This window comes from Nerophis lumbriciformis, linkage group LG03 (genome assembly GCF_033978685.3).
Source record: "Nerophis lumbriciformis linkage group LG03, RoL_Nlum_v2.1, whole genome shotgun sequence".
In the NCBI taxonomy this organism is placed as follows: Eukaryota; Metazoa; Chordata; class Actinopteri; order Syngnathiformes; family Syngnathidae; genus Nerophis; species Nerophis lumbriciformis.
This window is the reverse complement of record NC_084550.2, coordinates 48,689,859-48,716,560: the sequence shown is the minus strand read 5'-3', so window position 1 is coordinate 48,716,560 and position 26,702 is coordinate 48,689,859. Positions and strand designations below refer to the sequence as shown.

The following is a 26,702-nucleotide window of genomic DNA, read 5'->3' as shown; positions in this document are numbered from 1 at the left end:
GCTCAGGAATATACAAAAAACAAACAAAAAAAAAACTAATAGTTTAGGAAGAATTTCACCCCCATCGGTCCTTAGCTTTCTGGAAATGTGAACCCCCAAAACAACTTCAGTTACTTTACCAGGGATATTTAACTAAGTAAAGTTAAAGTACCAATGATTGTCACACACACACACTAGGTGTGGCGAAATTATTCTCTGCATTTGACCCATCACCCTTGATCACCCCCTGGGAGGTGAGGGGAGCAGTGAGCAGCAGCGGTGGCTGCGCCCGGGAATCATTTTCGGTGATTTAACCCCCAATACCAACCCTTGATGCTGAGTGCCAAGCAGGGAGGTCATGGATCCCATTTTTATAGTCTTTTGTATGACTTGGCCGGGGTTTGAACTTACAACCTACCGATCTCAGGGCGGACACTCTAACCACTAGGACACCGAGTAGGTAGTAGTAGGGATAATCTGCTAAAAATGTTCCCTTAAGGGTTTGTGCCTGACAGTCAAAAAAAAAAAAAAGGGAATATTGCATGCTCATGCGCACACAAAGTGACACAGGAGGCAACATTGAGGTCTTCCCACGCCCTCCTGCCCCTCTCCTTGGACTGAGACATCTCCCACAGGCTGAGCTCTAAATAGACCGCACCCCCAAAACCTTCAAACACACACTTGTACACTTATGTTTGGACACACACACTCGCCCCCAACAGTGAGTACACAGTGCTATATTGCTAACAAGGGTGACACAAACAATAGGGGTCAAAGTTTGGTGTGCACATCTTCTTCTTGAATACATGAGAAAATGCCTCTTTACTTTTGACTTCTACTGTGTTTTACTGTATTCAAAAAGCAACACAACTGGCACTAGCTTGTGTGGAACTTAGGTGACCTCCTCAGAAGGTCGCTGCTACACCTCAAAGTCCTACTCGTGGCAAGAATGTTAACCCTAAATAAATGCTCCAACGCTGAATAAAAGGGAGGACGGCGGAAGTAGCGGCCGTATATTGTGAGACTAAATGCATAAAAACGGAAATCTTACAGTACAACAAAAATGCAGTATCATAATATGAAGTTGTACGATTACACGATGCACTTTTAGGGCATTTTGTCATATCTTAAACGACTAACTATAGCGATGAATCGTGCAAATATACACTATATTGCCAAAAGTATTTGGCCACCCATCCAAATGATGAGAATCAGGTGTCCTAATCACTTGGTCGGGCCACAGGTGTATAAAATCAAGCACTTAGGCATGGAGACTGTTTCTACAAACATTGGTGAAAGAATGAGCCGCTCTCAGTGATTTCCAGCGTGGAACTGTCACAGGATGCCACCTGTGCAACAAATCCAGTCATGAAATTTCCTCGCTCCTAAATATTCCAATGTCAACTGTCAGCTTTATTATAAGAAAATGGAAGAGTTTGGGAACAACAGCAACTCAGTCACGAAGTGGTAGGCCACGTAAACTGACAGAGAGGGGTCAGCGGATGCTGAAGTGCATAGTGCAAAGAGGTTTCTGCACAATCAGTTGCTACAGAGCTCCAAACTTCATGTGACCTTCCAATTAGCCCACGTACAGAACGCAGAGAGCTTCCTGGAATGGGTTTCCATGGCCAAACAGCTGCATCTAAGCCATACATCACCAAGTCCAATGCAAAGCGTGGGATGCAGTAGTGTAAAGCACCACTGGACTCTAGAGCAGAGACGTGTTCTCTGGAGTGATGAATCACACTTTTCTATCTGGCAATCTGATGGACCAGTCTGGGTTTGGAGGTTGCCAGGAGAACGGTACATTTCGGACTGCATTGTGCAGAGTGTGAAATTTGGTGGAGGAGGAATTATGGTGTGGGGTTGTTTTTTAGGAGTTGGGCTCGGCCCCTTAGTTCCAGTGAAAGGAACTTTGAATGCTTCAGGATACCAAAACATTTTGGACAATTCCCTGCTCCCAACCTTATGGGAACAGTTTGGAGCGGGCCCCTTCCTCTTCCAACATGACTGTGCACCAGTGGACAAAGCAAGGTCCATAAAGACATGGATGACAGAGTCTGGTGTGGATGAACTTGACTGGCCTGCACAGAGTCCTGACCTGAACCCGATAGAACACCTTTGGGATGAATTAGAACGGAGACTGAGAGCCAGGCCTTCTTGACCAACAACAGTGTGTGACCTCACCAATGCGCTTAATTCCTATAAACACACTCGGCAACCTTGTGGACAGCCTTCCCAGAAGAGTTGAAGCTGTAATAGCTGCAAAAGGTGGACCGACGACATATTGAACCCTATGGGTTAGGAATGGGATGGCACTTAAAGTTCATATGTGAGTCAAGGCAGGTGGCCAAATACTTTATATATATATAATAATTTATACTTAGTATTTGTATACACTCTTATCTCCCCGTTGACGTTTTCATCCTTTAACTACCCTATTGCTATCAAATTAAGTATTCCCCAGGGGGTTAGGTAAATGTAGCATGTTATTACCCACCTCTGGCAGCAAGAACCAACCATCTCTCACACGCCCCCCACTTATTTGGGAACATTCTAAAGTGATTCCATTCTGATTAATACAAGCAAAGTTGTGGCCAAAATAGAGCATCATTTTACCTCAAAAACAGAGAAAGTCCCCAGTATCTCGGTGTTGGCCCTGTGATGAGGTGGCGACTTGTCCAGGGTGTACCCCGCCTTCCGCCCGATTGTAGCTGAGATAGGCTCCAGCGCCCCCCGCGACCCCAAAGGGATTAAGCGGTAGAAAATGGATGGATGGATGGATAGAATACAAAACATGTTTTCAGTTATTTCACATTTTTTTGTTAAGTACACATGTGTTCATTCATAGTTTTGATGCCTTCAGTGACAATCTACAATGTAAATAGTCATGCAAATAAAGAAAACACATTGAATGAGAAGGTGTGTCCAAACTTTTGGCCTGTACTGTCCATCACTTAAAACCTTTAGCACATCAGTATGTGGAATTAATTTATGGAATGGATTACCCTGCCTTACGCGACCCCAAAAGGGACAAGCGGCAGAAAATGAATAGATGGATGGATGAAGGAAAGGAATCAATGTATTAATATGATCCAGTTTTAGAAACTGTTTAAATCGCAAAGTGTTAACAAAGGAATAATCCTGATATGCTTTTTGAACCCCATTGAAAATTAAATAATCGTATTTATCTCATATGACAATCAAAACGTATTTGTTAATTAAAACTGTTTAAATTGTGTTATAAATTGAGAACAGGGAGTGAACAAAAGTGTTAGTAATTGCTATAGGGCAGTGACGTGCAGTCACTAGAGGCAGGTGAGGCGGGGCCTCATCTGCCATCGTGTAAAGAAAAAAAATGTAAAAAGAAAAAAAATGAATTAAATTGTTATATGTATCCAGTGATTATACTATAAAGTTATTTTCCATTTAACTTCACCAGTTTTAGATTATTTTTATTCAAAATCGCTGGATTTTCACATTTGCCGTTCAAATACTGAGAAGAGACGGTGCGGTGAACAGCAGCCAGTTGAGGCACGTCACTCAGTGCCTCAACATGGACGGACTCGGCTAACTGCTGGCCTGCTGTGCAGTGAGACCGGATTGCTATGTGAATTATATTATACATTTCCATAGTTTAGTTAGCTGAGGTATATAATGTACAGTGTATTTTGTCAACAACTGTATGTGTGTAACGTATTTCTTGTGCTGAGCGATCATAAAACGGCTGCAAAAGACGCACTGGCTGAGGATCGCCTCCTGCACCCCCGCCGTAGAATGCACGGCAACCCCTGACGGGAGTGTTATATCAACTAAAGCCCACACTTAAACTTTCCACGTGCAAGATTGAATCTATTTTAAAAAATTATTTCATAAGAAGCCAAAAAGTGCAAAAACAATAATGTTGGTGTTGGAGGAGTTGTGAATGACTGCAGGGACACAACATTAGATACACCTGCAGACTGCAGGTGTACCTAATTCACAACTCCTCCAACACGAACATTGTTTTTGCACTTTTTGGCTTCTTATTAAATAACTTTTGTAACCTATTTTCATGGGCTTTCCTCTTTGTGATGTTAAGTTCCTGTTATGCGCTGTTATACAGTATATGCCTTGAGCTCTTATTTTGAAGGCGCTAAGAGCGGAATGATGTCACGTTGCGGAGGTTTTTGAAAGAAGGTAAATAAAGTGGTCCTCGTGTAAACTGGAGCCTCAGTGTTTGTTATTTTGTAGTTTCATACAGTATAGGCGACATTTATAAACCCTCGGTTACACTTTTTTAAATAGATTCAATCTTGCACGTGGAAAGTTTAAATGAGGGCTTTAGTTGCGGCGCATGGACTTAATTTCTAAGTAAAGGTAAGACCATAATAACGTTTTTTTAATTAAATGTGCTTTTTTGTGTGCTACAGTTTGTATGTGTAAAGTTAAAGTTAAGTTAAAGTACCAATGATTGTCACACACACACTAGGTGTAATGAAATTTGTCCTCTGCATTTGACCCATCCCCTTGATCACCCCCTGGGAGGTGAGGGGAGCAGTGGGCAGCAGCGGCGCCACGCCTGGGAATCATTTTTGGTGATTTAACCCCCAATTCCAACCCTTGATGCTGAGTGCCAAGCAGGGAAGAATGCTGGTATGAGCTTTTAAACATAACCCGTTAACTGCTGCCAATCAAATGGTGAATAAGATACTCTTTAGGGTTCATATGTTTGTAAATCTGACTGTGATGAAGTCAGTGCCTCACCAGCCATCAACCTCACCGCACGTCACTGCTATAGGGGTAGGATCAAATAAACTCGAAAATGGAAACATGTGATGTATCATATTGTAATTGTATGCATGAAACAAACCTAAACAACAGTACATTATTTGCCGCAATCAGCAGATTATAATGAACACAGTTCTACTAGTACCACAGTACCACTTAATAATACTGATAGGTGTTGGATTAATAGTGCAGTTATCTGCCTCATTTGTATGCAAATCAGCAACACATTTATGTCCTGTTTTAATAAAGCAGGCAAGGGATTCTTCATCAGTCCAACCTGCTCTCATCAATAACTCTCTCTCTCTCTCTGTCAGCCGCACATTGTTCGTCAAGGTGGCCCACTTTGTTTGAGAATGTCAGAGTATAACAAAGAGTCAAATGTGACCTTTTCTCCTTTTTAACAGTGCAACAGTGCTCCCCCCCCCCCCCCCCCCCCCCCCCAAACTTTAAGTTGTGTAAATTATGTGACCTTTAATTTTGTTTTGTTGTTTACACTTAAGTATTGTCTCAAATGTTTTGTTCTGTTGGAAAGCAGTGATTACTGTCCACTGAATAGGAGTCAACACGGACTTGACTGTGGAAATAGCTGGCAACACAAGTAGTTGGAACGCGTACCCAAACTAGATGCCGTTAGGTGCCGATGTAAACCGTAGTAACCAGATGGAAAAAAAACATGTGCTTCATTTCGGTGCTAAATGAATGCGGACAAGCGCGTCAAAAAGGATTTTTAGCTAGTGACAGAAGCAGTCCACGCTCAAATCCAACGCACTTACATTTTGTCAAAAGGCTCTTTTAGCAGCAACAGCAATGCAACACTTATTTATTAAACAGCAATCATCAAGGTGCATTCACAAACTCTGGAATTCAGAACATCAACCATTACACCAGCAAGTTGTTTTGTTTGCACATTCCCTGTGTTCTTTATTGCTGTGATAATGACAACAATGCGTTGTAGATTGTATTTCACATTGTCACATTTATATATATATATATATATATATATATATATATATATATGCAAACAACTGTGTTTACTCTTTTTAAATCAAAATGACAAAGTACCCAAATGACCCTGATCAAAAGTTTACATACCCCAGTGACTTTGATTTGATAACATGCACAAAAGTTGACACAAACAGGTTTGAATGGCTAATCAAGGTTCCAATCCTCACCTGTGACATGCTTGTTTGTAATTAATGTGTGTGTATAAAAGGTCAGTGAGTTTCTGGGCTTCTGACAGACCATTGCATCTTTCATCCAGTGCTGCACAGGTGTTTCTGGATTCTGAGTCATGGGGAAGGCAAAAGAATTGTCAAAGGATCAGCGAGAAAAGGTAATTGAACTGCATAAAACAGGAAAGGGGTATAAATTGATTGATTATTGAGAATGCCAATCAGCAGTGTTCAAACGCTGATTAAGAAGTAGAAAATGAAGGATTCAGGCAGACCAGCAAAGATTTCAGCCACAACTGCCAGGAAAATTGTTTTAGATGCAAAGAAAAATCCACATATAACTTCAGCTGAAATACAGGACTTTCTGAAAAATTGTGGTGTGGCTGTTTCAAGTTGCACAATAAGGAGGCACTTGAAGAAAGCCATCACTCCAAATTACTTTGTTCCAGAAGTTTTGAGGCTTGTCTCTGTGCTGTTTGGCGTAATGTAAGCGGGATACTTTGTGACATTTGCGCAGAAATGGCTTTCTTCTGGCGACTCGACCATATATATATATATATATATATATATATATCCATCCATTTTCTACCGCTTATTCCCTTTGGGGTCGCGGGGGGCGCTGGAGCCTATCTCAGCTACAATCGGGCGGAAGGCGGGGTACACCCTGGACAAGTCGCCACCTCATTGCAGGGCCAACACAGACACCTCATTGCAGGGCCAACACAGATAGACAGACAACATTCACACTCACATCCACACACTAGGGCCAATTTAGTGTTGCCAATCAACTTATCCCCAGGTGCATGTCTTTGGAGGTGGGAGGAAGCCGGAGTACCCGGAGGGAACCCACGCAGTCACGGGGAGAACATGCAAACTCCACACAGAAAGATCCCAAGCCCGGGATTGAACCCAAGACTACTCAGGACCTTCGTATTGTGAGGCAGATGCACTAACCCCTCTGCCATATATATATAATAAAAAATATATATGCATGTTATATATATATATATATATATATATATATATATATATATATATATATATATATATATTTAAAGTTAAATATATATATATATAACATATATATATATTTTTTATAACATATATATATATATAACATATATATATACGTAATATATATACCGGTAACGTATAAATACGCAATATATATATACATATATACACACACATATATATATATACACATATATATACACATATATATATACATACATATATATATATATACACACACATATATATATATATATATATATATATATATACATACATATATATACATTCATATATATATATATATACATAAATAAATAAAAATAAATTGGTTGTACTTGTATAGCGCTTTTCTACCTTCAAGGTACTCAAAGCGCTTTGACACTACTTCCACATTTACCCATTCACACACACATTCACACACTGATGGAGGGAGCTGCCATGCAAGGCGCTAACCAGCGCCCATCAGGAGCAAGGGTTACATATATACACACATACATACATATATATATATATATATATATTTATATATACATATATACATATACACACATGCACTCGGCTTTTGGCCCTCGTCCAAAATATTTTATTTATATACCATTACGCAGTCCTAAAATATATAAATTCTAACCAAATTAATTATGTTTCTTAAATTAACTGTCAAAGAAATGTAAGTGCAAATGAAAATAGTTAACTACTTCAGTCATAATTTTTGCGCTTTAGCTCCAGACTTCTTGTTTTTTTTTTATATTGTCATTACTGCCACAAGTGGTGGAAAGGTGTATTACAACTGAGTACCACTGCAGCCAAAGCAAACCACAGCTGGAAAAACAAAACATTTTCGGTGGCCCTGTAGGGGGCGCTCGCGTACCAAAAATGTGGTAAGGAAAGAGTTAAAATGTAAAAGATAACCATCCCTATGCATGAGTGCTGATAGAACTGAGGAGAAGTGGCACCTCCAAGATTAAATATTGATACTTTGACTGTAAAGTGTACTCACATGTGTTGCTAGCCACTTACAAGATCATTGCTATGTGTTTGCTTATTTTCAGTGGACAATACACCTATACTGCTTTACAAGCTGCGCATTGACTACTCTTATTATTACTTCCATCAAAAGGTATTTTCCTTTGAAAATATATAATAAAAGGTCTTGCTGAAATGTGAGGGGGTGCTCACTTGTGTGCAATAGTGTAGCAATTACAGTATAAAATACAATATTCCAAAAACCTTGCAGTGATAAGACAATACAACATTGATATATATATATATATATATATATATACACAGGTATATAGTGGTGGAAACAAATCACCCACAATATCGAATTATTTAATGCACAGTTTGACATATCTGATGCAAGAGATTACAATGTTCTATTTTGCCCGGCATTAAAGTGCTTTTAATAGCTGCGCTAAGACTTAATGTTGTGTAGCACGTAGGTGGTTGTTGTTGTAGCCGTGAGTGGGATGTTTTCTTTTACGTTACCTCATTAACGCCACTTTAATCCCCTTTTGTTGCCTTTAATGGCCGACCTTGCAAGGAAAGACAGTCACAAAATGGGACAAAAGTGTCTCGAGTCCAGCAGATTAACTGAAAGAGAAAATGAGGTTAAGCTGCAGGACCAGCCACGCTCTGCTTGAACAAGCCTAAAAGAAAAGGTGTAAGAGTATAAAAAAAAGAAAAAAACGTCTTCTTTCATCACCATTGATTTATTCCAATTGTCAGTGAAGGCAGCATATTCCATATAGGTTCGTCCCCTAAGCTCAGCCACCCAAAAATTTCATTTCAACTTTCAAATGAGGATTTAGAAAGTAATGAAAGGATTATCTGTTAAATATTAACATAGTGTTTGTGTGTGACAAATTGGTTTGCCCTGATTGATTGCCGCAGCTGTAATAACTTCAATACCTCCACTTTGTTTAGTTTCAGCATTGAACTGGATTAAAAATACATTAACTGTGTGCTTTTGGGGGCCAGATGGAGTCTTCAAAATACTTTTCAATTTTTTCAAGTCAGACAATATTTTTGGTACAATGGATATATTTTTTTACCATTTCATGGAAAATAATGTCTGACTTGAAGAAAATGTGAACGTACATGAACAAGAAGACAATTAACCCTTTTGAGAGTCTTCAAAATGTCAAGTGGATTTAAAACCTGCGTGGTAGCCATTAAGAATGTGCATGAGGAACTCATGGGGGGGGGTTCTAGGATTCCGCCGTAGTGGGAAGAACTCGCACAAAGAGAGTTTTGGTGTCCAGAGATTTTACTGGCGAATCTGCCGGCACCTCTGAAAGAAAACAAGATGACAAGTGGCTTGGTTAATAGTCTTCACTGTGTGAGTGTGAGTCAGCAGAAAAGTGTTACGATAAAAAGGATCCATAAAAGAAGGTGATCATACCAACTAGGGCTGTAACAGTACCGTATTTTCCGGACCATAGGGCGCACCGGATTATAAGGCTCACTGCTGATGAATGGTCTATTTTTGATCAGTTTTCATATACAGGTAAAAGCCAGTAAATTAGAATATTTTGAAAAACTTGATTTATTTCAGTAATTGCATTCAAAAGGTGTAACTTGTACATTATATTTATTCATTGCACACAGACTGATGCATTCAAATGTTTATTTCATTTAATTTTGATGATTTGAAGTGGCAACAAATGAAAATCCAAAATTCCGTGTGTCACAAAATTAGAATATTACTTAAGGCTAATACAAAAAAGGGATTTTTAGAAATGTTGGCCAACTGAAAAGTATGAAAATGAAAAATATGAGCATGTACAATACTCAATACTTGGTTGGAGCTCCTTTTGCCTCAATTACTGCGTTAATGCGGCGTGGCATGGAGTCGATGAGTTTCTGGCACTGCTCAGGTGTCACCCAACCATGCAAATTGTGCATTTCCTTTGGAAATCGAGGTCCCAGAGTCTGGAGGAAGACAGGAGAGGCACAGGATCCACGTCGCCTGAAGTCTAGTGTAAAGTTTCCACCATCAGTGATGGTTTGGGGTGCCATGTCATCTGCTGGTGTCGGTCCACTCTGTTTCCTGAGATCCAGGGTCAACGCAGCCGTCTACCAGCAAGTTTTAGAGCACTTCATGCTTCCTGCTGCTGACCTGCTCTATGGAGATGGAGATTTCAAGTTCCAACAGGACTTGGCGCCTGCACACAGCGCAAAATCTGGTTTACGGACCATGGTATTTCTGTTCTAAATTGGCCCGCCAACTCCCCTGACCTTAGCCCCATAGAAAATCTGTGGGGTATTGTGAAAAGGAAGATGCAGAATGCCAGACCCAAAAACGCAGAAGAGTTGAAGGCCACTATCAGAGCAACCTGGGCTCTCATAACACCTGAGCAGTGCCAGAAACTCATCGACTCCATGCCACGCCGCATTAACGCAGTAATTGATGCAAAAGGAGCTCCAACCAAGTATTGAGTATTGTACATGCTCATATTTTTCATTTTCATACTTTTCAGTTGGCCAACATTTCTAAAAATCCCTTTTTTGTATTAGCCTTAAGTAATATTCTAATTTTGTGACACACGGAATTTTGGATTTTCATTTGTTGCCACTTCAAATCATCAAAATTAAATTAAATAAACATTTGAATGCATCAGTCTGTGTGCAATGAATAAATATAATGTACAAGTTACACCTTTTGAATGCAATTACTGAAATAAATCAAGTTTTTCAAAATATTCTAATTTACTGGCTTTTACCTGTATAAGGGCGCATTAAATGAGTCATATTATTATTATATTTTTCTAAATGTAAAACACTTCCTTGTGGTCTACATCAGTGGTCCCCAACCTTTTTGTAACGCTTGAAAATTTGTCCCATATAAAAATACAATCATGTGTGCTTACGGACTGTATCCCTGCAGACTGTATTGATCTACATTGATGTATAATGTAGGAACCAGAAATATTAATAACAGAAAGAAACAACCCTTTTGTGTGAATGAGTGTGAATGGGAGAGGGAGGTTTTTTGGGTTGGTGCACTAATTCTAAGTGTATCTTGTGTTTTTATGTTGATTTACAAAAAAAAAAATAAAAAAAAAAAATATATATATATATATATATATATATATGCCGCTTTCTGACAGTCGCTTCAGGATGCGACGTTTTGTGGGCGGTCTTATTTACGTGGCTCACTTTCGACAGCGTCTTCTCCCCATCATCTTTGTTGTAGCGGTGTAGCGTGCAAGGACGCTACAACACTTTTACCCTTAAGTTAATGGTCGGCCGCTCTTTTATCGGAGCCACGCCACACCACTTGGTAAATAGGCTGTACTTTAACAATACTGTTCGCTACGTACTTCGGTTTTACGTCACTGTTTGGTTCATTTTGGGTACAGTATGGGAACAAAATCATTCAATTTGCCAGAATCTGATTCGACTATCAAGCGTGCAGTCGAATTGGCTGACATTGAACCCCCTTCCTTCCTCCCAAGACACCAGTCGTCGAACACAGAGCTTGTCGTGCCACCATACATCTCCGGTCGACTGAAGCTGGGACGAGCCGCCTCTGTCAGTTCGTTCGGGCAGGAGGCTCCCCTCACTGCTCAATTGTGGAAACTAATGATTCTTATGCCGATTCACCAACGGAAACCTTGTTAAAGACGTCAAGTTTGTCGCTATGCCAGAGCTAAAGCTGACACAAACGGGGCCAACCCAAGGACCTCACTGAATTATTCAATCCTTGCCGTGTTTATCTAGCCGTTTTAGCGTCTTGGAAATGTATTTTAGCATCTTGTAAATATTATAGGCATAAGATAGTACCATTTGACTACATGGGGGTGCCCGCGGCTGCTGCTGAGCATACATTTTTCACATAGAATGTCTCCACTTTTGTTAAATATCATATTTTGATACAAAAGACCTACATTTAAATAGTCTTTAGAGTGTAATAGATCATTTCTTTCTACTTAAAATTGTTGTTGTCACTAGAAAGCGATTGCTGCTTCCTGATTTATCGTTGTGTGTTTAATATGGCTGGCCATCTATTTTGGCCTCCCACATCTCTCTCTCTAAAAACTAGTTGTATGCACACAAGAATATTTTCCTAATAATGTTGGTAAGATTGTTCTACGTGGGGAACCGGGCTAATTGTTCTCCGTACAAAGTCCAGACGTGCCGCTTCGCCCCGAAGGTGTAGCTCTCTGCTGCAAAGCTAATAATCCTTAGACAGGTTTACATACTGAATCCTCGGATTCAGGAGGAACAGTGTGGTTTTCGTCCTGGTCGTGGAACTGTGGACCAGCTCTATACTCTCGGCAGGGTCCTTGAGGGTGCATGGGAGTTTGCCCAACCAGTCTACATGTGTTTTGTGGACTTGGAGAAGGCATTCGACCGTGTCCCTCGGGAAGTCCTGTGGGGAGTGCTCAGAGAGTATGGGGTATGGGACTGTCTGATTGTGGCAGTCCGCTCCCTGTATGCTCAGTGCCAGAGCTTGGTCCGCATTGCCGGCAGTAAGTCGGACACGTTTCCAGTGAGGGTTGGACTCCGCCAAGGCTGCCCTTTGTCACCGATTCTGTTCATAACTTTTATGGACAGAATTTCTAGGCGCAGTCAAGGCGTTGAGGGGATTCGGTTTGGTGGCTGCAGGATTAGGTCTCTGCTTTTTGCAGATGATGTGGTCCTGATGGCTTCATCTGGCCAGGATCTTCAGCTCTCACTGGATCGGTTCGCAGCCGAGTGTGAAGCGACTGGGATGAGAATCAGCACCTCCAAGTCCGAGTCCATGGTTCTCGCCCGGAAAAGGGTGGAGTGCCATCTCCGGGTTGGGGAGGAGATCTTGCCCCAAGTGGAGGAGTTCAAGTACCTCGGAGTCTTGTTCACGAGTGAGGGAAGAGTGGATCGTGAGATCGACAAGCGGATCGGTGCGGCGTCTTCAGTAATGCGGACGCTGTATCGATCCGTTGTGGTGAAGAAGGAGCTGAGCCGGAAGGCAAAGCTCTCAATTTACCGGTCGATCTACGTTCCCATCCTCACCTATGGTCATGAGCTTTGGGTTATGACCGAAAGGACAAGGTCACGGGTACAAGCGGCCGAAATGGGTTTCCTCCGCCGGGTGGCGGGGCTCTCCCTTAGAGATAGGGTGAGAAGCTCTGCCATCCGGGGGGAGCTCAAAGTAAAGCCGCTGCTCCTCCACATCGAGAGGAGCCAAATGAGGTGGTTCGGGCATCTGGTCAGGATGCCACCCGAACGCCTCCCTAGGGAGGTGTTTAAGGCACGTCCGACCGGTAGGAGACCGCGGGGAAGACCCAGGACACGTTGGGAAGACTATGTCTCCCGGCTGGCCTGGGAACGCCTCGGGGTCCCACAGGAAGAGCTGGACGAAGTGGCTGGGGAGAGGGAAGTCTGGGCTTCCCTGCTTAGGCTGCTGCCCCCGCGACCCGACCTCGGATAAGCGGAAGAAGATGGATGGATGGATGGAAGGTTTACATACAGACACTTTTGTTACGACATTTACTCCCTCTCTTTAGTCAAATTTGATATCCTGTGGATACCTTGTTTGATATCCTTTGGGCACCCCTGCTGTAGAAGCTAACTGTTTATGGCCACTGTAGTCTTAGTACTGTAGTATATTTGTTCACCCTATGAGGGGAATGTGTTCAGAAAAGACAAGGAAACCTAAAAAATTCAGATAGTGGAGGAAAAGAATAGATCATATCATAAACAAGATGAATTATCAGGTCTTGTCAAACAAAACTACATTCCAATAATTATTGAACAATTCAAGGTAAGATTTTTTCCCAAATTGGGGAAAACTGGGTTGGGTGGTTATGTTTTAGGAGGGCATCCAAGTTTGTTGTGTTTCCTTTTGCTTGGTTCCACTATGGAACAAACCTGTCCAGGTATTAAGACCGGTGGCACAGAGTGAACCCTCTTTCATCTTGTTTTGAGGACGACGAGCACGCACGAAACTGATCGAGGACAACAAAATTAGCACGTTTATTTTAATTTATCGCTCAATGGATTATCGCCCCAGGCCTATGGTTTCGTAGTTTGTAAGTTTTTATGCTTAATTTTAAAAATCATTAAAAGTAAGCAGTTTTTTGTTTTGCAATTTGTTCCCTTTAAACAAACCGTGACCTTAAAACTGAAGTAGGTATTGAACCTGGACTGCCGCGTACCGTTGCACACGCCTGATCATAGACAAGTCTATCACATTCGCTGATATGACAATTTACCTAATAATCGCTCCAGAGTTCTTACAACTTCCAAACCATTGACTAAACTAGATAGCAAAACAGTACCATCTTTGCATCTTACCTCGACTGAGCTCCTGGTCCAGGTACAGTCTGAGTCGTCTGCTGCGCAGGCCAAAAACCTTGGCAACCTCTAACAGCATGTCCGAATAATCCAGCTTGTTTTGGCCAGCTGGGTTGACCAGCAGGAGGGTAGCCACTTCTCCTGTTTGGCACTCTGCAGGAGGCAGACAAACTTTACTAATGAGTCTACAAATGAGGACATTGATCTAGCCGACCAGAAGGAGGCGCTTTGATGCAAAACAACCACCAAGCAATGCATGGAAGAAGACCTAAGGTCCAATGCTATTGGGTGCTGGTTGACCTGTTAGAATGTAAACAATTTGTCTCCTTTTGAAATTGTCTGGTCCCAGGTCAAACTGCACCATCCTAAAATATTTGGGACAGAACACACACCTTTACTTTGGGGACTAGTGATGATTTTGACAAAAGTATTGGGACAATGCTGGATTGCTTTGAATGAGAGTGATGTGTTGTCCAATTCGCACGTTCTTCTATAGACAGCCATCATCGAGTCTTTTAGAACAATTGTCGCAAAAAAAATCTAAGAAAAAGCATCACACATGCAAATATTTGATGTTGGAGAAAATGACTGAGGTATGCTCGGATGTTTTTCAATGCATGCTTTGTCCAGAGTGTGGCAATCTTCACTAGATTGACCGATATGTTTTTTTTAAAGGCCGATACAGATTCTGATTATTGGCAGTCAAAGAGGCCGATAATCGATATTTGGAGCAAATATTCATTTGCAGTAAAAGTTATCTAAACATGATTAAAATATGTCAGTAAAAAACAGCGGGACAAAGCTTTAAGTTGTTTTTTTCAACATATTTATTTAGGAAACGTCGGCCCAGTAGCGACATAATGTTATGAAGTGCTAATGTTGTGGTTAATGTAGCACCAAAAACATCAGGGGATTTCACAAACACCTTTATTATGTGTGTCTAAGAGTAACATCGACATTTGCAATTTAAAATATTGGAAATCTCCTGGGAAAATTGGAAAAATATAAGGTTACTCTACACAATAATTCGCCATCTACTAAATTTTATAAAAATTTATGACGGTTAATGGTTTTAATACTGCTTGTAAGGAACCCTGAAAAAAATTATAAAACAATGCTTTAGAGCTCATCAACATCCAGGGCCGGGAGGTGGCAGTAGTGGGGCAGCAAAACCGGGAGCCTTTTGGCCATGAGGACCAGCTGCTGGGTCTCTGCCACACCAGAGTCCGTTTGGAGAGACTAGAGGAGATGCGGATGAAGAGACAGGGCTCAGCGCCAGGACGGACAAGCTTCACAGTGTCTTGGCTGAATGAGCAGGTATCGGACACCTCGGTCTCCTTGGACATATCCTCGCTCATCCATGCAGACTGGACACTGGCCGAGAGTTAGTGGGTGGAGTCGGCTCGCTTGGTTGCTTTGTTGGGTCTGCTACTGTCTCTGGCCATGCTACCCCCACCCCAGCAGAGGATGGCATGGAACACTGCAGAGGCCATCACAGTGTAAATGTTTTTTTTGTTTTGTTTTACTTTTGTAGCTGTATGTAGAAATGATCAGCTCTACTCTTTTAATGTCTTTTGTGTTCTTTGACGTTTCCCTCTTACACACATGTTTATGTGTGCCAGGGCTTTGAGGTTTTTTTTTTCTTTGGCCTCAGTCTGGACCTCTATCCAGGGGCCCAGGCTTAGACTGATTTTTTTTTTCTCACCCCCAAACATTTACCTGTTTCTTACCTTTCGTACCTTTTTTATAAGGAGCGCCTGAAGTTGGCAGACCCGTCAGCGATCCTGTTCTGTCTCCCTGTAATGTTTGTCTGATCTTGAATGGGATTGTGCTGAAAATCTTAACTTCCCCTCTGGGATTACCGTAATAAAGTATTTCTGATTCTGATTTGGTAGTCTACCTGAACAGCAGAATGGACTGGAAGGAAAACAGCAAAGCTGTATACAAGAAGGGCATGAGCAGACTCTTTTTTTTCTGAGGAAGCTTAGGTCCTTTGAAGTGTGCAGCAAGCTTTTGGAGATAATTTGTCTGTTGTGGCCAGTGCCCTGTACTTTGCAGTGGTTTGTTGGGGGAGCAGCACAAGCAAAAGGGACTTAAACCGGTTTGACAAACTGATCCGGAAAGCCGGCCAAACTATTGGCACGAAGTTGGAGGCGTTTGGGTCAGTGAGGGGCAGGAGGACACTGGACAAATTGCTCGCCATCATGGACAATCCTGCCCACCCACTCCACCAGACAATTGAGGGACAGTGGAGCTCATACTCCAACAGGCTCCTTCAGCTTCGTTCCCACTGTGTTCGATTCAAGAACTCCTTCATTCCAGCTGTACAATCACTCGTCATACAGCAATAGATGATATCTGTCTATTACCTGACACCTTCTATGTTAGCTACTTCTCTTTGTTTATAATGTATATTTTCTGCTGGATCTACTCTATTTTATGCTGCACTTTTCCTTTTTTTTTTTTTTGCTGCAGCTGTTACATATACTGTAATATTGTACATGGCAATTGGGATTTGTTATATATTGTATATATTATATAAAAATAGATTACAATATAATGATATATCAGTATATATTTTATACTGTATATAGAATATGTAAATATTACATATGTTACATTTTATATTGCTACTATGGTACATTTTTAGTCTACTTTATACCTGCATTATCCTTTCCATCCTTTGTAACTGAGCGACTGTGTGGAACAATTTCCCTTATGGATCAATAAAGTTTGTCTAAGTCTATGCTGGGCACCTTTACGTGGCTTAAAGTAGAGACATTTTTCAAGCTGGCGGACATAATTTCTTCCTGGAAGTTACAGAAAAAATGGGAATGTGTGAGCTTTGGCCTGTTCTTTAACTACATAATAAGTCTCCTATTTGTCAAGATATTGACACAAAGTTTTGATTTTTGGTGAGGATATATTTTCTGTTGTCCTTATGTTCATCCATCTCTGTCACATTATTTGATTGAATCATAAAACATGAAACTTGCGGCGTTCCTTTAATGAGCCCACACTGCAGGTATTGTAGACGGAGGCTTGTCGTGCGACTCGATCAATGCAGTAGCAAAAACACACACACACAAAGGGACCAGGAATACGCCAGGAATCGACAAAATCTGGATGTCCTGGCCAAAAATTTTAAGTTTTGACAGGCAAGTAAAGGAGACGTACTGCAGGCGACCGACCACCACTGCAAGGAGGAAAAAAAGGGGGGGGGGGGGGGGGGTGGCCGCATGAACGCCACGGTTGAGGAGTTTTCTCATACATCAAAAGATATATGGGGAGAATTACTGACAATGAAAATTGTTTTTATTATTAAATTAATTAATTAAATAGCAAATTGGGCTGCAGTGAAAATAACTTTTCTAGCAGTGGTTATAATTCCATATTTCCATATTCCATATTTTTTCTTTAAATACTAAATACTGATATCATATATGTATATATTGTATCTGCTGATGTAGTTAAGTTGGAGTTGTGTACAAAAGAAAACAAGTGCAGCTGGCTCCAGCCCCCCGCAGGGGTCTTGGAGTAGAAAAAATGGATGGATGGATGGGGCTTGTTTGTGGGGGCTATAAAAGATTTTAAATAAAAAATAAATGAAATCACATTAGATTACACTTTACTTGTACACACATTAAAGGCCATACTATAAAAGAAAAACACAGAGCTTTGATGTTGAGTGTTTTTTCTTGACACCCAAACCCCAAAGTTAGGACACCTTGTGCTAAAGAAAAACGGTGCGTTCCATTAACCTTGTAAATTGGAAGTCAGAGCTGGGAAAGATGTCATGGCCAAGTTTAGAGCGTTCCAGTTATGAAGTCGGAAATCAAGATGGCTACTTATGCGCTTGCCTCATCTAAATATAAACAACTTATGGAAAAATATGCATTCTTTCTGCAACCCTCAGATACGGTGGATGAAGAGGTAACCCAACGAGGCTATTGCTAGCAATATAAAACGTATGAAAGACATGAAAAAATTTGATTCACGATACAGTAAACATTACTACAAAACCCAAAACCAGTGAAGTTGGCACGTTGCTTAATGGTAAATAAAAACAGAATACAATGATTTGCAAATCCTTTTCAACCTATATTCAATTGAATAGACTGCAAAGACAAGATATTTAATGTTCCAACTGAGAAACTTAATTTCTTTTAGCAAATAATCATTAACTTAGACACATTACAAAAAAGTTGTCATAGGGGCATTTTTACCACTGTGTTACATGGCCTTTCCTTTTAACAACACTCAGTAAACATTTAGGAACTGAGGAGAGCAATTTTTGAAACTTCAGGTGGAATTCTTTCCCATTCTTGCTTGATTTACAGCTTAAGTTGTTCAACAGTCCGGGCTCTCCGTTGTCGTATTTTACGCTTCATAATGCGCCACACAATCTTTAATGTGTACTCGTCAGATCACTGACGAATCCATTTTAGATGAGCTCAGGCCCAGCAAAGCCAGCGACGTTTCTGGGTGTTGTTGATAAATGGCTTTCGCTTCGCATAGTAAAGTTTTAACTTGCACTTACAGATGTAGCAACCAACTATAGTTACTGACAGTGGTTTTCTGAAGTGTTCCTGAGCCCATGTGGTGATATCCTTTACACACTGATGTCGCTTTTTGATGCAGTACCGCCTGAGGGATCGAATGTCACAGGCATTCAATGTGCAGTGATTAAGTGCAGTGATTTCTCCAGATTCTCTGGACCTTTTGATGATATTACGGACTGCAGATGGTGAAATCCCTAAATTCCTTGCAATAGCTCGTTGAGAAATGTTGTTCTTAAACTGCTCGACAATTTGCACACGCATTTGTTCAAAGTGGTGACCCTCGCCCCATCCTTGTTTGTGAATGACTCAGCATGCCATGAAAGCTGCTTTTATACCAAATCATGGCACCCACCTGTTCCCAAATAGCCTGTTCAACTGTGGGATGTTCCAAATAAGTGTTTGATGAGCATTCCTCAACTTTCTCAGTCTTTTTTGCCACTTGTGCCAGCTTTTTTGAAACATGTTGCAGGCTTCAAATTCCAAATGAGCTAATATTTGCAAAACATAACAGTTTACCAGTTCGAACATTAAATATCTTGTCTTTGCAGTGTATTTTCAATTGAATATAAGTTGAAAATAATTTGCAAATCATTGTATTCTGTTTTTATTTACACAACGTGCCAACTTCACTGGTTTTGGGTTTTGTATACATAAATGTCCTACAATATAACGTTTACAGATGTTTTAGTGCGACAAAAAATAGTCAAAAGTGCTAATAATGGATATTACAGAAGCTTCTATATCCTAGAACTCCTCGACTTTGTGCAGACTTCACAGTACAAATGGAAAGCTCCCAAAGTCTACAATTTAGAAAAGTCTTGTGTGACATTATGCATGACAGCTTAAATTCCGAATTGTACGATTTAAGAGGTTGCACTAAAGTGGTTTATATTTGTGGGAATTGTGACTCTTTTTGAATTTGTTCTCTTACCAGCTGGCTGTGCGTTGCAGAGCACCAGGTTAACGTAAGGACACAAGGGGGCGCTGCTGTTGGGGTCAGGACCGGGGGAGGCGGAGTATGTCGTCATCAACAAGGTTTTGCCGCTCAGAGTCTGCAGATTTGTTGTTTTGGTCAACTCTGTGGAAAGATGTTGACAACACATTATCATTGTTGTTCATTTGAACGCGGTTTGTGTTGGAATAGTGTAGCATCTGAGACAAAAAAGTGTTCACCTTTGCCGTCGTTAAAGACTTTAAGTATGGTGTTGTTGGTTCCAAAAATGTTGCCGCACACACTCTTCAGCTTGTCCAACCCCAGACCGTTATCACCTTTGGGGTTCTCCAGCAGCACCACACCCTCTGAACAGGAAAGCAGGATATATGGGAAACTAATTAAAATCAGAATCAACAAGCAGTGTGCATTTCCGTCTTTTTATCTTCAACCTTGTTCTTTGCCCTTAACGGTCACTCTGAGGTTGACGTAAGCACATGCCGGTCCGTTTAAAGGAGCCTGAGGCCCCGAAGATCCCTTTACAATCGTTAGCTCCAAGTGTGAGCCCTTCAGCTGCACCAAACATGGTCGAAAAAGAGAGAGAAAAAAAGGGGAAACATACGTCATTCAATACACACTAACAATTGTGTATTTTTGCTAACACAGTAGAACCTGCAATGTCGAACACATTGACACAGTTGTATTGACTTCAAAGCAATTTATCCCATAAGGCAGTGGTTCTCAGACTTTTTTTTTTTTAACAAGTACCACTTCAGAAAACACCATCATGACCAACATTAAAATACAGTAGCGTAGTAGTCCTAAAATTTCATTTAAAAAAAAGTTGTATTCAACCAGTGTATATTAGGGATGTCGGTCTACATGTTAATGTATAAAACTACAGTATGATCGTATGGTGACATTATTTTTAGGCTTTTGTGGGCCATAAATACAATGTGGCGGGCTAAATTTGGTTCCCGTATGTTAACTTTGACTACGGTGCATTTGGAAAAAAATGGTTGTTTGACTTTTAAGGCATGTTTTGCTGATTGAACGTCAAATTGTCGACTCGACTCGACTTCCTTTTTATTGTCATTCAAATTTGAACTTTACAGTACAGATAAGAACGAAATTTCATTTCATTAGCTCATGGTAGTGCAGGATAAAAAAGCAATAAGGTGCATATATAAATAAATAAATAGGTTATTGTAGTTGGTTCCATTGTATGTACAGTGCCTGATTTACAGTTAGCATTACATTGTCAGGAGATTGAATTCATCAAAATTGTGTTTTTTTTATATGCAAAGGCAAATTGTCCATCTTTATCAGTATGCAGATGTTCTCGATGGTTGTGTTTTATATGTGAATTACTTCTTGGTCTGGTTCCCCCTTATTTATTTCAAACCTTGGAAGAAAAACTTTCAGATATGCTGTTCCATGGTCATGGAATAACTTACAAAAGGATCTGAGCTGATCACTCAGGTGGAATTTCAGGCCATTTTAAAGGATCGAGAAACTGTTTCTATTGGGCATTGTGCTTGTTTTTAAGTTGTTTTTACTGAAACATTTTATATATTGTTTTTATGTTAACATATGCAAGTACTTTATTACTTCATTAAAACTTTCTCCGCCGCAGTCACAGAAAGACGTGTTATATGCCACTCCTTTGTCTAATATTGTCCACCAAATGTTTTATTCTGTGCTTGAATGCACAAAGATGAGCTTTGTTGATGTTATTGACTTGCTGGAGTGCTAATCAGGCATATTTGGTCAGTGCATAACAGCAAGCTAATTGATGCTAACATGCTATTTAGGCTAGCTGTATGTACATATGGCATCATTATGCCTCGTTTGTAGGTATATTTGAGCTCATTTAATTTCCTTTACTTATGTCCTCTGTGTATTTAATTTATATTTGAATGTCACATGACACATTATCTGTATGTAATATTGGCTGCATTTCTCATAGTTGTTTGCGTGCCATGTTGTTCCAGACCACAGCAAACGTTACCCAGCTTGCAAAGACTGTAATAAATCCATTAGAAGAAGACAGCCTGCCGTTTCCTTAAACTTGGACACACACATCTATACCTTTGGCCATTCTAAACCAGTCATTTCCAGGAGTTATCTCATCCTGTGAGAAGCCTCCGTTTTACTAATGATTTACAATGTTTAATTAAAATACAACATTTCTGTCTACAAAGATTTGCGTCAGCCTTTGATAGTAGGCTAATATAGCTAACATAGACACTTGCATCATATGTTGCCTTCATAATAAAACTTATTTAAGGCCTTTAATTTTTTGCGGCTCCAGACAGAATTTGTGTTTGTATTTTTGGTCCAATATGGCTTTTCAACATTTTGGGTTACCGACCACTGCCCTAAGCATACATAGACACTGAATGAAAGAGTATTCCCAGACATGGTTAGCATTACACGTACCCTCCTGTCCATATTTGGTATCATTCTGTGGTGGCGCCATAAAACAGCCGAAAAAACCCCACATGCCAATCGTTTAAACACCTTTGGAGGTGTAACATTGTGTGCATTAGCACTCATACCGGCATCTTCTCCTCGATAATGACGCTAGCAGACTTAGGTACTGGAAAGGTCATGAGGGGAGCTTTCGTCGTTGCCAGAATAAAGTCCGTGTGGGCCTTGATTACAGAGTCCAAGTACTCCCCCTCTGGCTGACAGCGGTAGTACACCGTTATCTGGTCGGATGGCACCAACTGGCCCTAGGTGAAAAACAGGGCATACGTTTAATCAGTGTTTTTTTATTTTTTATTTTTTTTATTAGAAAATGATGCAAAAGGTTTTCTACTGTGATACATCCGGAGGAAGCGGTTACCTGCAAGAAGGAAGGTAAGGATGATGAGATTAACATAGGGGTGGGTGATATGGACAAAAAAGTATATCTCGATATATTTGTACTTAAACTCGATATTCGATATACAGGTAAAAGCCAGTAAATTAGAATATTTTGAAAAACTTGATTTATTTCAGTAATTGCATTCAAAAGGTGTAACTTGTACATTATATTTATTCATTGCACACAGACTGATGCATTCAAATGTTTATTTCATTTAATTTTGATGATTTGAAGTGGCAACAAATGAAAATCCAAAATTCCGTGTGTCACAAAATTAGAATATTACTTAAGGCTAATACAAAAAAGGGATTTTTAGAAATGTTGGCCAACTGAAAAGTACGAAAATGAAAAATATGAGCATGTACAATACTCAATACTTGGTTGGAGCTCCTTTTGCCTCAATTACTGCATTAATGCGGCGTGGCATGGAGTCGATGAGTTTCTGGCACTGCTCAGGTGTTATGAGAGCCCAGGTTGCTCTGATAGTGGCCTTCAACTCTTCTGCGTTTTTGGGTCTGGCATTCTGCATCTTCATTTTCACAATACCCCACAGATTTTCTATGGGGCTAAGGTCAGGGGAGTTGGCGGGTCAATTTAGAACAGAAATACCATGGTCCGTAAACCAGGCACGGGTAGATTTTGCGCTGTGTGCAGGCGCCAAGTCCTGTTGGAACTTGAAATCTCCATCTCCATAGAGCAGGTCAGCAGCAGGAAGCATGAAGTGCTCTAAAACTTGCTGGTAGACGGCTGCGTTGACCCTGGATCTCAGGAAACAGAGTGGACCGACACCAGCAGATGACATGGCACCCCAAACCATCACTGATGGTGGAAACTTTACACTAGACTTCAGGCAACGTGGATCCTGTGCCTCTCCTGTCTTCCTCCAGACTCTGGGACCTCGATTTCCAAAGGAAATGCAAAATTTGCTTTTGTCAGAAAACATGACTTTGGACCACTCAGCAGCAGTCCAGCTCTTTTTTTCCTTAGCCCAGGTGAGACGCTTTGCGCGCTGTTTCTTGGTCAACAGTGGCTTGACACGAGGTATGCGGCAGTTGAAACCCATGTCTTTCAAGCGTCTCTTGGTGGTGGATCTTGAAGCACTGACTCCAGCAGCTGTCCACTCCTTCTGAATCTCCCCCACATTTTTGAATGGGTTTTTTTTCACAATCAGAATCAGAATCAGAATCAGCTTTATTGTCATTACGCAAGGTAACGAGATTGAGGCCATTCCATACAGTGCGATGTGTGCATGCTAGAAAAACAATGTGCAAATATATAAAAATATAAAAAATGTAGAAGTGCAATGAATATGGTGTGAAATGAATATATACATGAAAAAAACAAAAAACAAAAACAGGGTGGTTGGTGGAATGGGTTATTGCACCGAAGAGAAGGCAGTTATGAGGGACAATGGGGCAGTCCGTTCAGGATGGTTATGGCCCTGGGGAAGAAGCTGTTCTTTAGCCTGTTTGTTTTGGTTTTAATGCACCTGTAGCGCTTCCCAGAGGGCAGCAGGTGGAACAGGTCAGAGCCAGGGTGGGTGCTGTCCTTGATGATGGCACTGGCTCTGTTGAGGCAGCGGGAGGTGTAGATGTCCGTCAGAGAGGGGAGAGGGCGGCCGATGATCTTCTGAGCCGTCTTGACCACTCTTTGCAGCCTCTCCCTGTCTGCTGCAGTGCAGCTGCCGTACCATACCGTAATACAGTAGGTCAGAGCGGTAGAAGGTCAGCAGCAGGTCAGGCTTCAGGTTGTACTTCCCGAGGACTCTAAGGAAGTGTAGCCGCTGCTGAGCCTTCTTGATGATTGATGTGGTGTTGACTGTCCAGGAGAAGTCATTAGAGATGTGGACTCCAAGGTACCTGAAGGTGTGGACCCTCTCTACACGCTCGCCGTTGATGTAGAGGGGGGCAGGGTCGGTGCTGCTCCTCCTGAAGTCGACGATGATCTCTCTGGTCTTGCTGGTGTTGAGAGCGAGGTTGTTCTCCGAAGACCAGGCCGTCAGCTTCAGGACCTCCCCTCGTCACCCCTGGAGATGAGCCCGACCACTGTGGTATCGTCGGCGAACTTGACGGTAAGGTTGTCACTGTGGGCCGGACTGCAGTCATGGGTGTAAAGGCAGTAGAGGAGGGGGCTCAGCACACAGCCCTGTGGGGAGCCGATGCTCAGCGTGCGGGAGGATGAGAGGTGCGGGCCAAGTCTCACATTCTGGGGTCGGTCCGTTAGGAAGTCCCTTATCCAGGCGTTTGTGAGAGGGGGGAGGCCAAGAGTGTCCAGTTTATTGCAGAGTCTGTCCGGGATTATTGTATTGAAGGCAGAGCTATAGTCCACAGAGAGCATCCGGACGTAGCTCTGCTGCTGCTCCAGGTGGTTCAGAGCAGAGTGGAGAGCAACAGCGATGGCGTCCTCTGTGGACCTGTTCGCCCGGTATGCGAACTGGTGGGGGTCGAAGTCTGGAGGGATATGGTCCTTGATGTGCTGGAGAACAAGTCGCTCGAAGCACTTCATGATTACCGGAGTGAGGGCCACTGGTCGGTAATCATTCAGGCTGGTGATGGGAGACTTCTTCGGCACCGGGATTATTGTAGATGACTTCAGGCAGGATGGGATGACTGCCTGAGCCAGGGAGAGGTTGAAGATCCTGGTGAGGGGGGGAGCGAGCTGGTGGGCGCACGTCCTGAGCACCTTTCCAGGTACTCCGTCTGGTCCGGTAGCCTTCCTGGGGTTCACAGCCAGGAGCACTCGTCTGACACTGTGCTCCTGTACAGTGAGTGGAGTGGCGCCGGTGCCCGGTGGGGGCGGGGGTAGGGCTGGAGCAGATGAGTGTCGCTGGGGGGTTTCGAAACGGGCAAAGAAACAGTTAAGCTCCTCTGCCAGTGTCGCACTCTGATCCGCAGTTGTCATATTGCAGCCTCTGAAGTTCATGATGTCATGAATGCCCCGCCACACCTCCCGTGAGTTTTTGCTGGACAAATGGGACTCTATGCACCTCCTGTGGTCCGCCTTTGCTTTTTTAATCCCTCTCTTGACCAGGGCGCGGTGATCCCTATCGCTTGTACACTTTTTCTGACCACAGTTTTTCCTTCCCTTTGCCTCTCCATTAATGTGTTTGGACACAGAGCTCTGAGAACAGCCAGCCTCTTCAGCAATAACCTTTTGTGTCTTTCCCTCCTTGTGCAATGTGTCGATGGTTGCTTTTTGGACAGCTGTCAAATCTGAAGTCTTCCCCATGTTTGTGTAGGCTTCAGAACTGGACTGAGAGACCATTTAAAGCCCTTTGCAGGTGTTTTGAGTTAATCAGCTGATTAGTTTGTGGCACCAGGTGTCTTCAAAATTTAACCCTTAAACAATATTCTAATTTTGTGACACACGGAATTTTGGATTTTCATTTGTTGCCACTTCAAATCATCAAAATTAAATGAAATAAACATTTGAATGCACCAGTCTGTGTGCAATGAATAAATATAATGTACAAGTTACACCTTTTGAATGCAATTACTGAAATAAATCAAGTTTTTCAAAATATTCTAATTTACTGGCTTTTACCTGTATATCTCGATATTTTTCGGTGAAAGTATACATCTAAAGATATTCATTTTTGAGCGATATTCAGTGAAATTGAAGTGAATGACAACTGTACTGTAAACAGTCAGTGGCACTTTTATTAACCCAGTTAGTCAAGACGGGTATTAACAGCACAGAAAATAAACTGTTCAGGTAGCACAGAAATACATAACATAAATAAAATAGAAACATTTTATTTCTACGTAAAATAAATAACAGCTGTGCAAATAATACAAAATGTATCAAACTCAGATAGAAAAATACATTTGAAGGCAGGCACTTTTTAAATTCCCTTCCTGGTTCGATGACCCGCCCTATCTGGCCTCTGATTGGCCTGTCCCTAGCCAACCGTGACTCATCATAGTAAACAACCAACCAATCATGGATGTTCTGATATGTGCAAGCACGTCTTGGAAGGAAGAAGGGGTTTAGTATCCTATGGAGGGGGAGAACAAGGAACAAAACAAATAAGAGGCTTTGGGAATTTTAACTTTTAATTTATATCGATATTACGATATTTTCTTAATTCATATCTTGTTTGAAAATATATCAATATA

The 26,702-nt window shown here is 41.5% G+C and overlaps 1 protein-coding gene across 1 annotated transcript in view; it reads right to left on the bottom strand.

The window, feature by feature from the left end:
* Positions 1-8,628: 8,628 nt before the first annotated feature.
* iars1 (isoleucyl-tRNA synthetase 1) overlaps positions 8,629-26,702 on the bottom strand; it is a 132,644-nt gene continuing 114,570 nt past the window's right edge. The window contains exons 29-34 of the mRNA XM_061938371.2: positions 22,274-22,450; positions 20,165-20,285; positions 19,955-20,080; positions 19,713-19,859; positions 14,220-14,372; positions 8,629-9,228 (exon numbers count right to left, since the gene is read on the bottom strand). Coding sequence (XP_061794355.1) covers positions 9,146-9,228; positions 14,220-14,372; positions 19,713-19,859; positions 19,955-20,080; positions 20,165-20,285; positions 22,274-22,450 — 807 coding nt within the window. The 3' untranslated portion in view covers positions 8,629-9,145. The remainder of the gene's footprint in view (positions 9,229-14,219; positions 14,373-19,712; positions 19,860-19,954; positions 20,081-20,164; positions 20,286-22,273; positions 22,451-26,702) is intronic.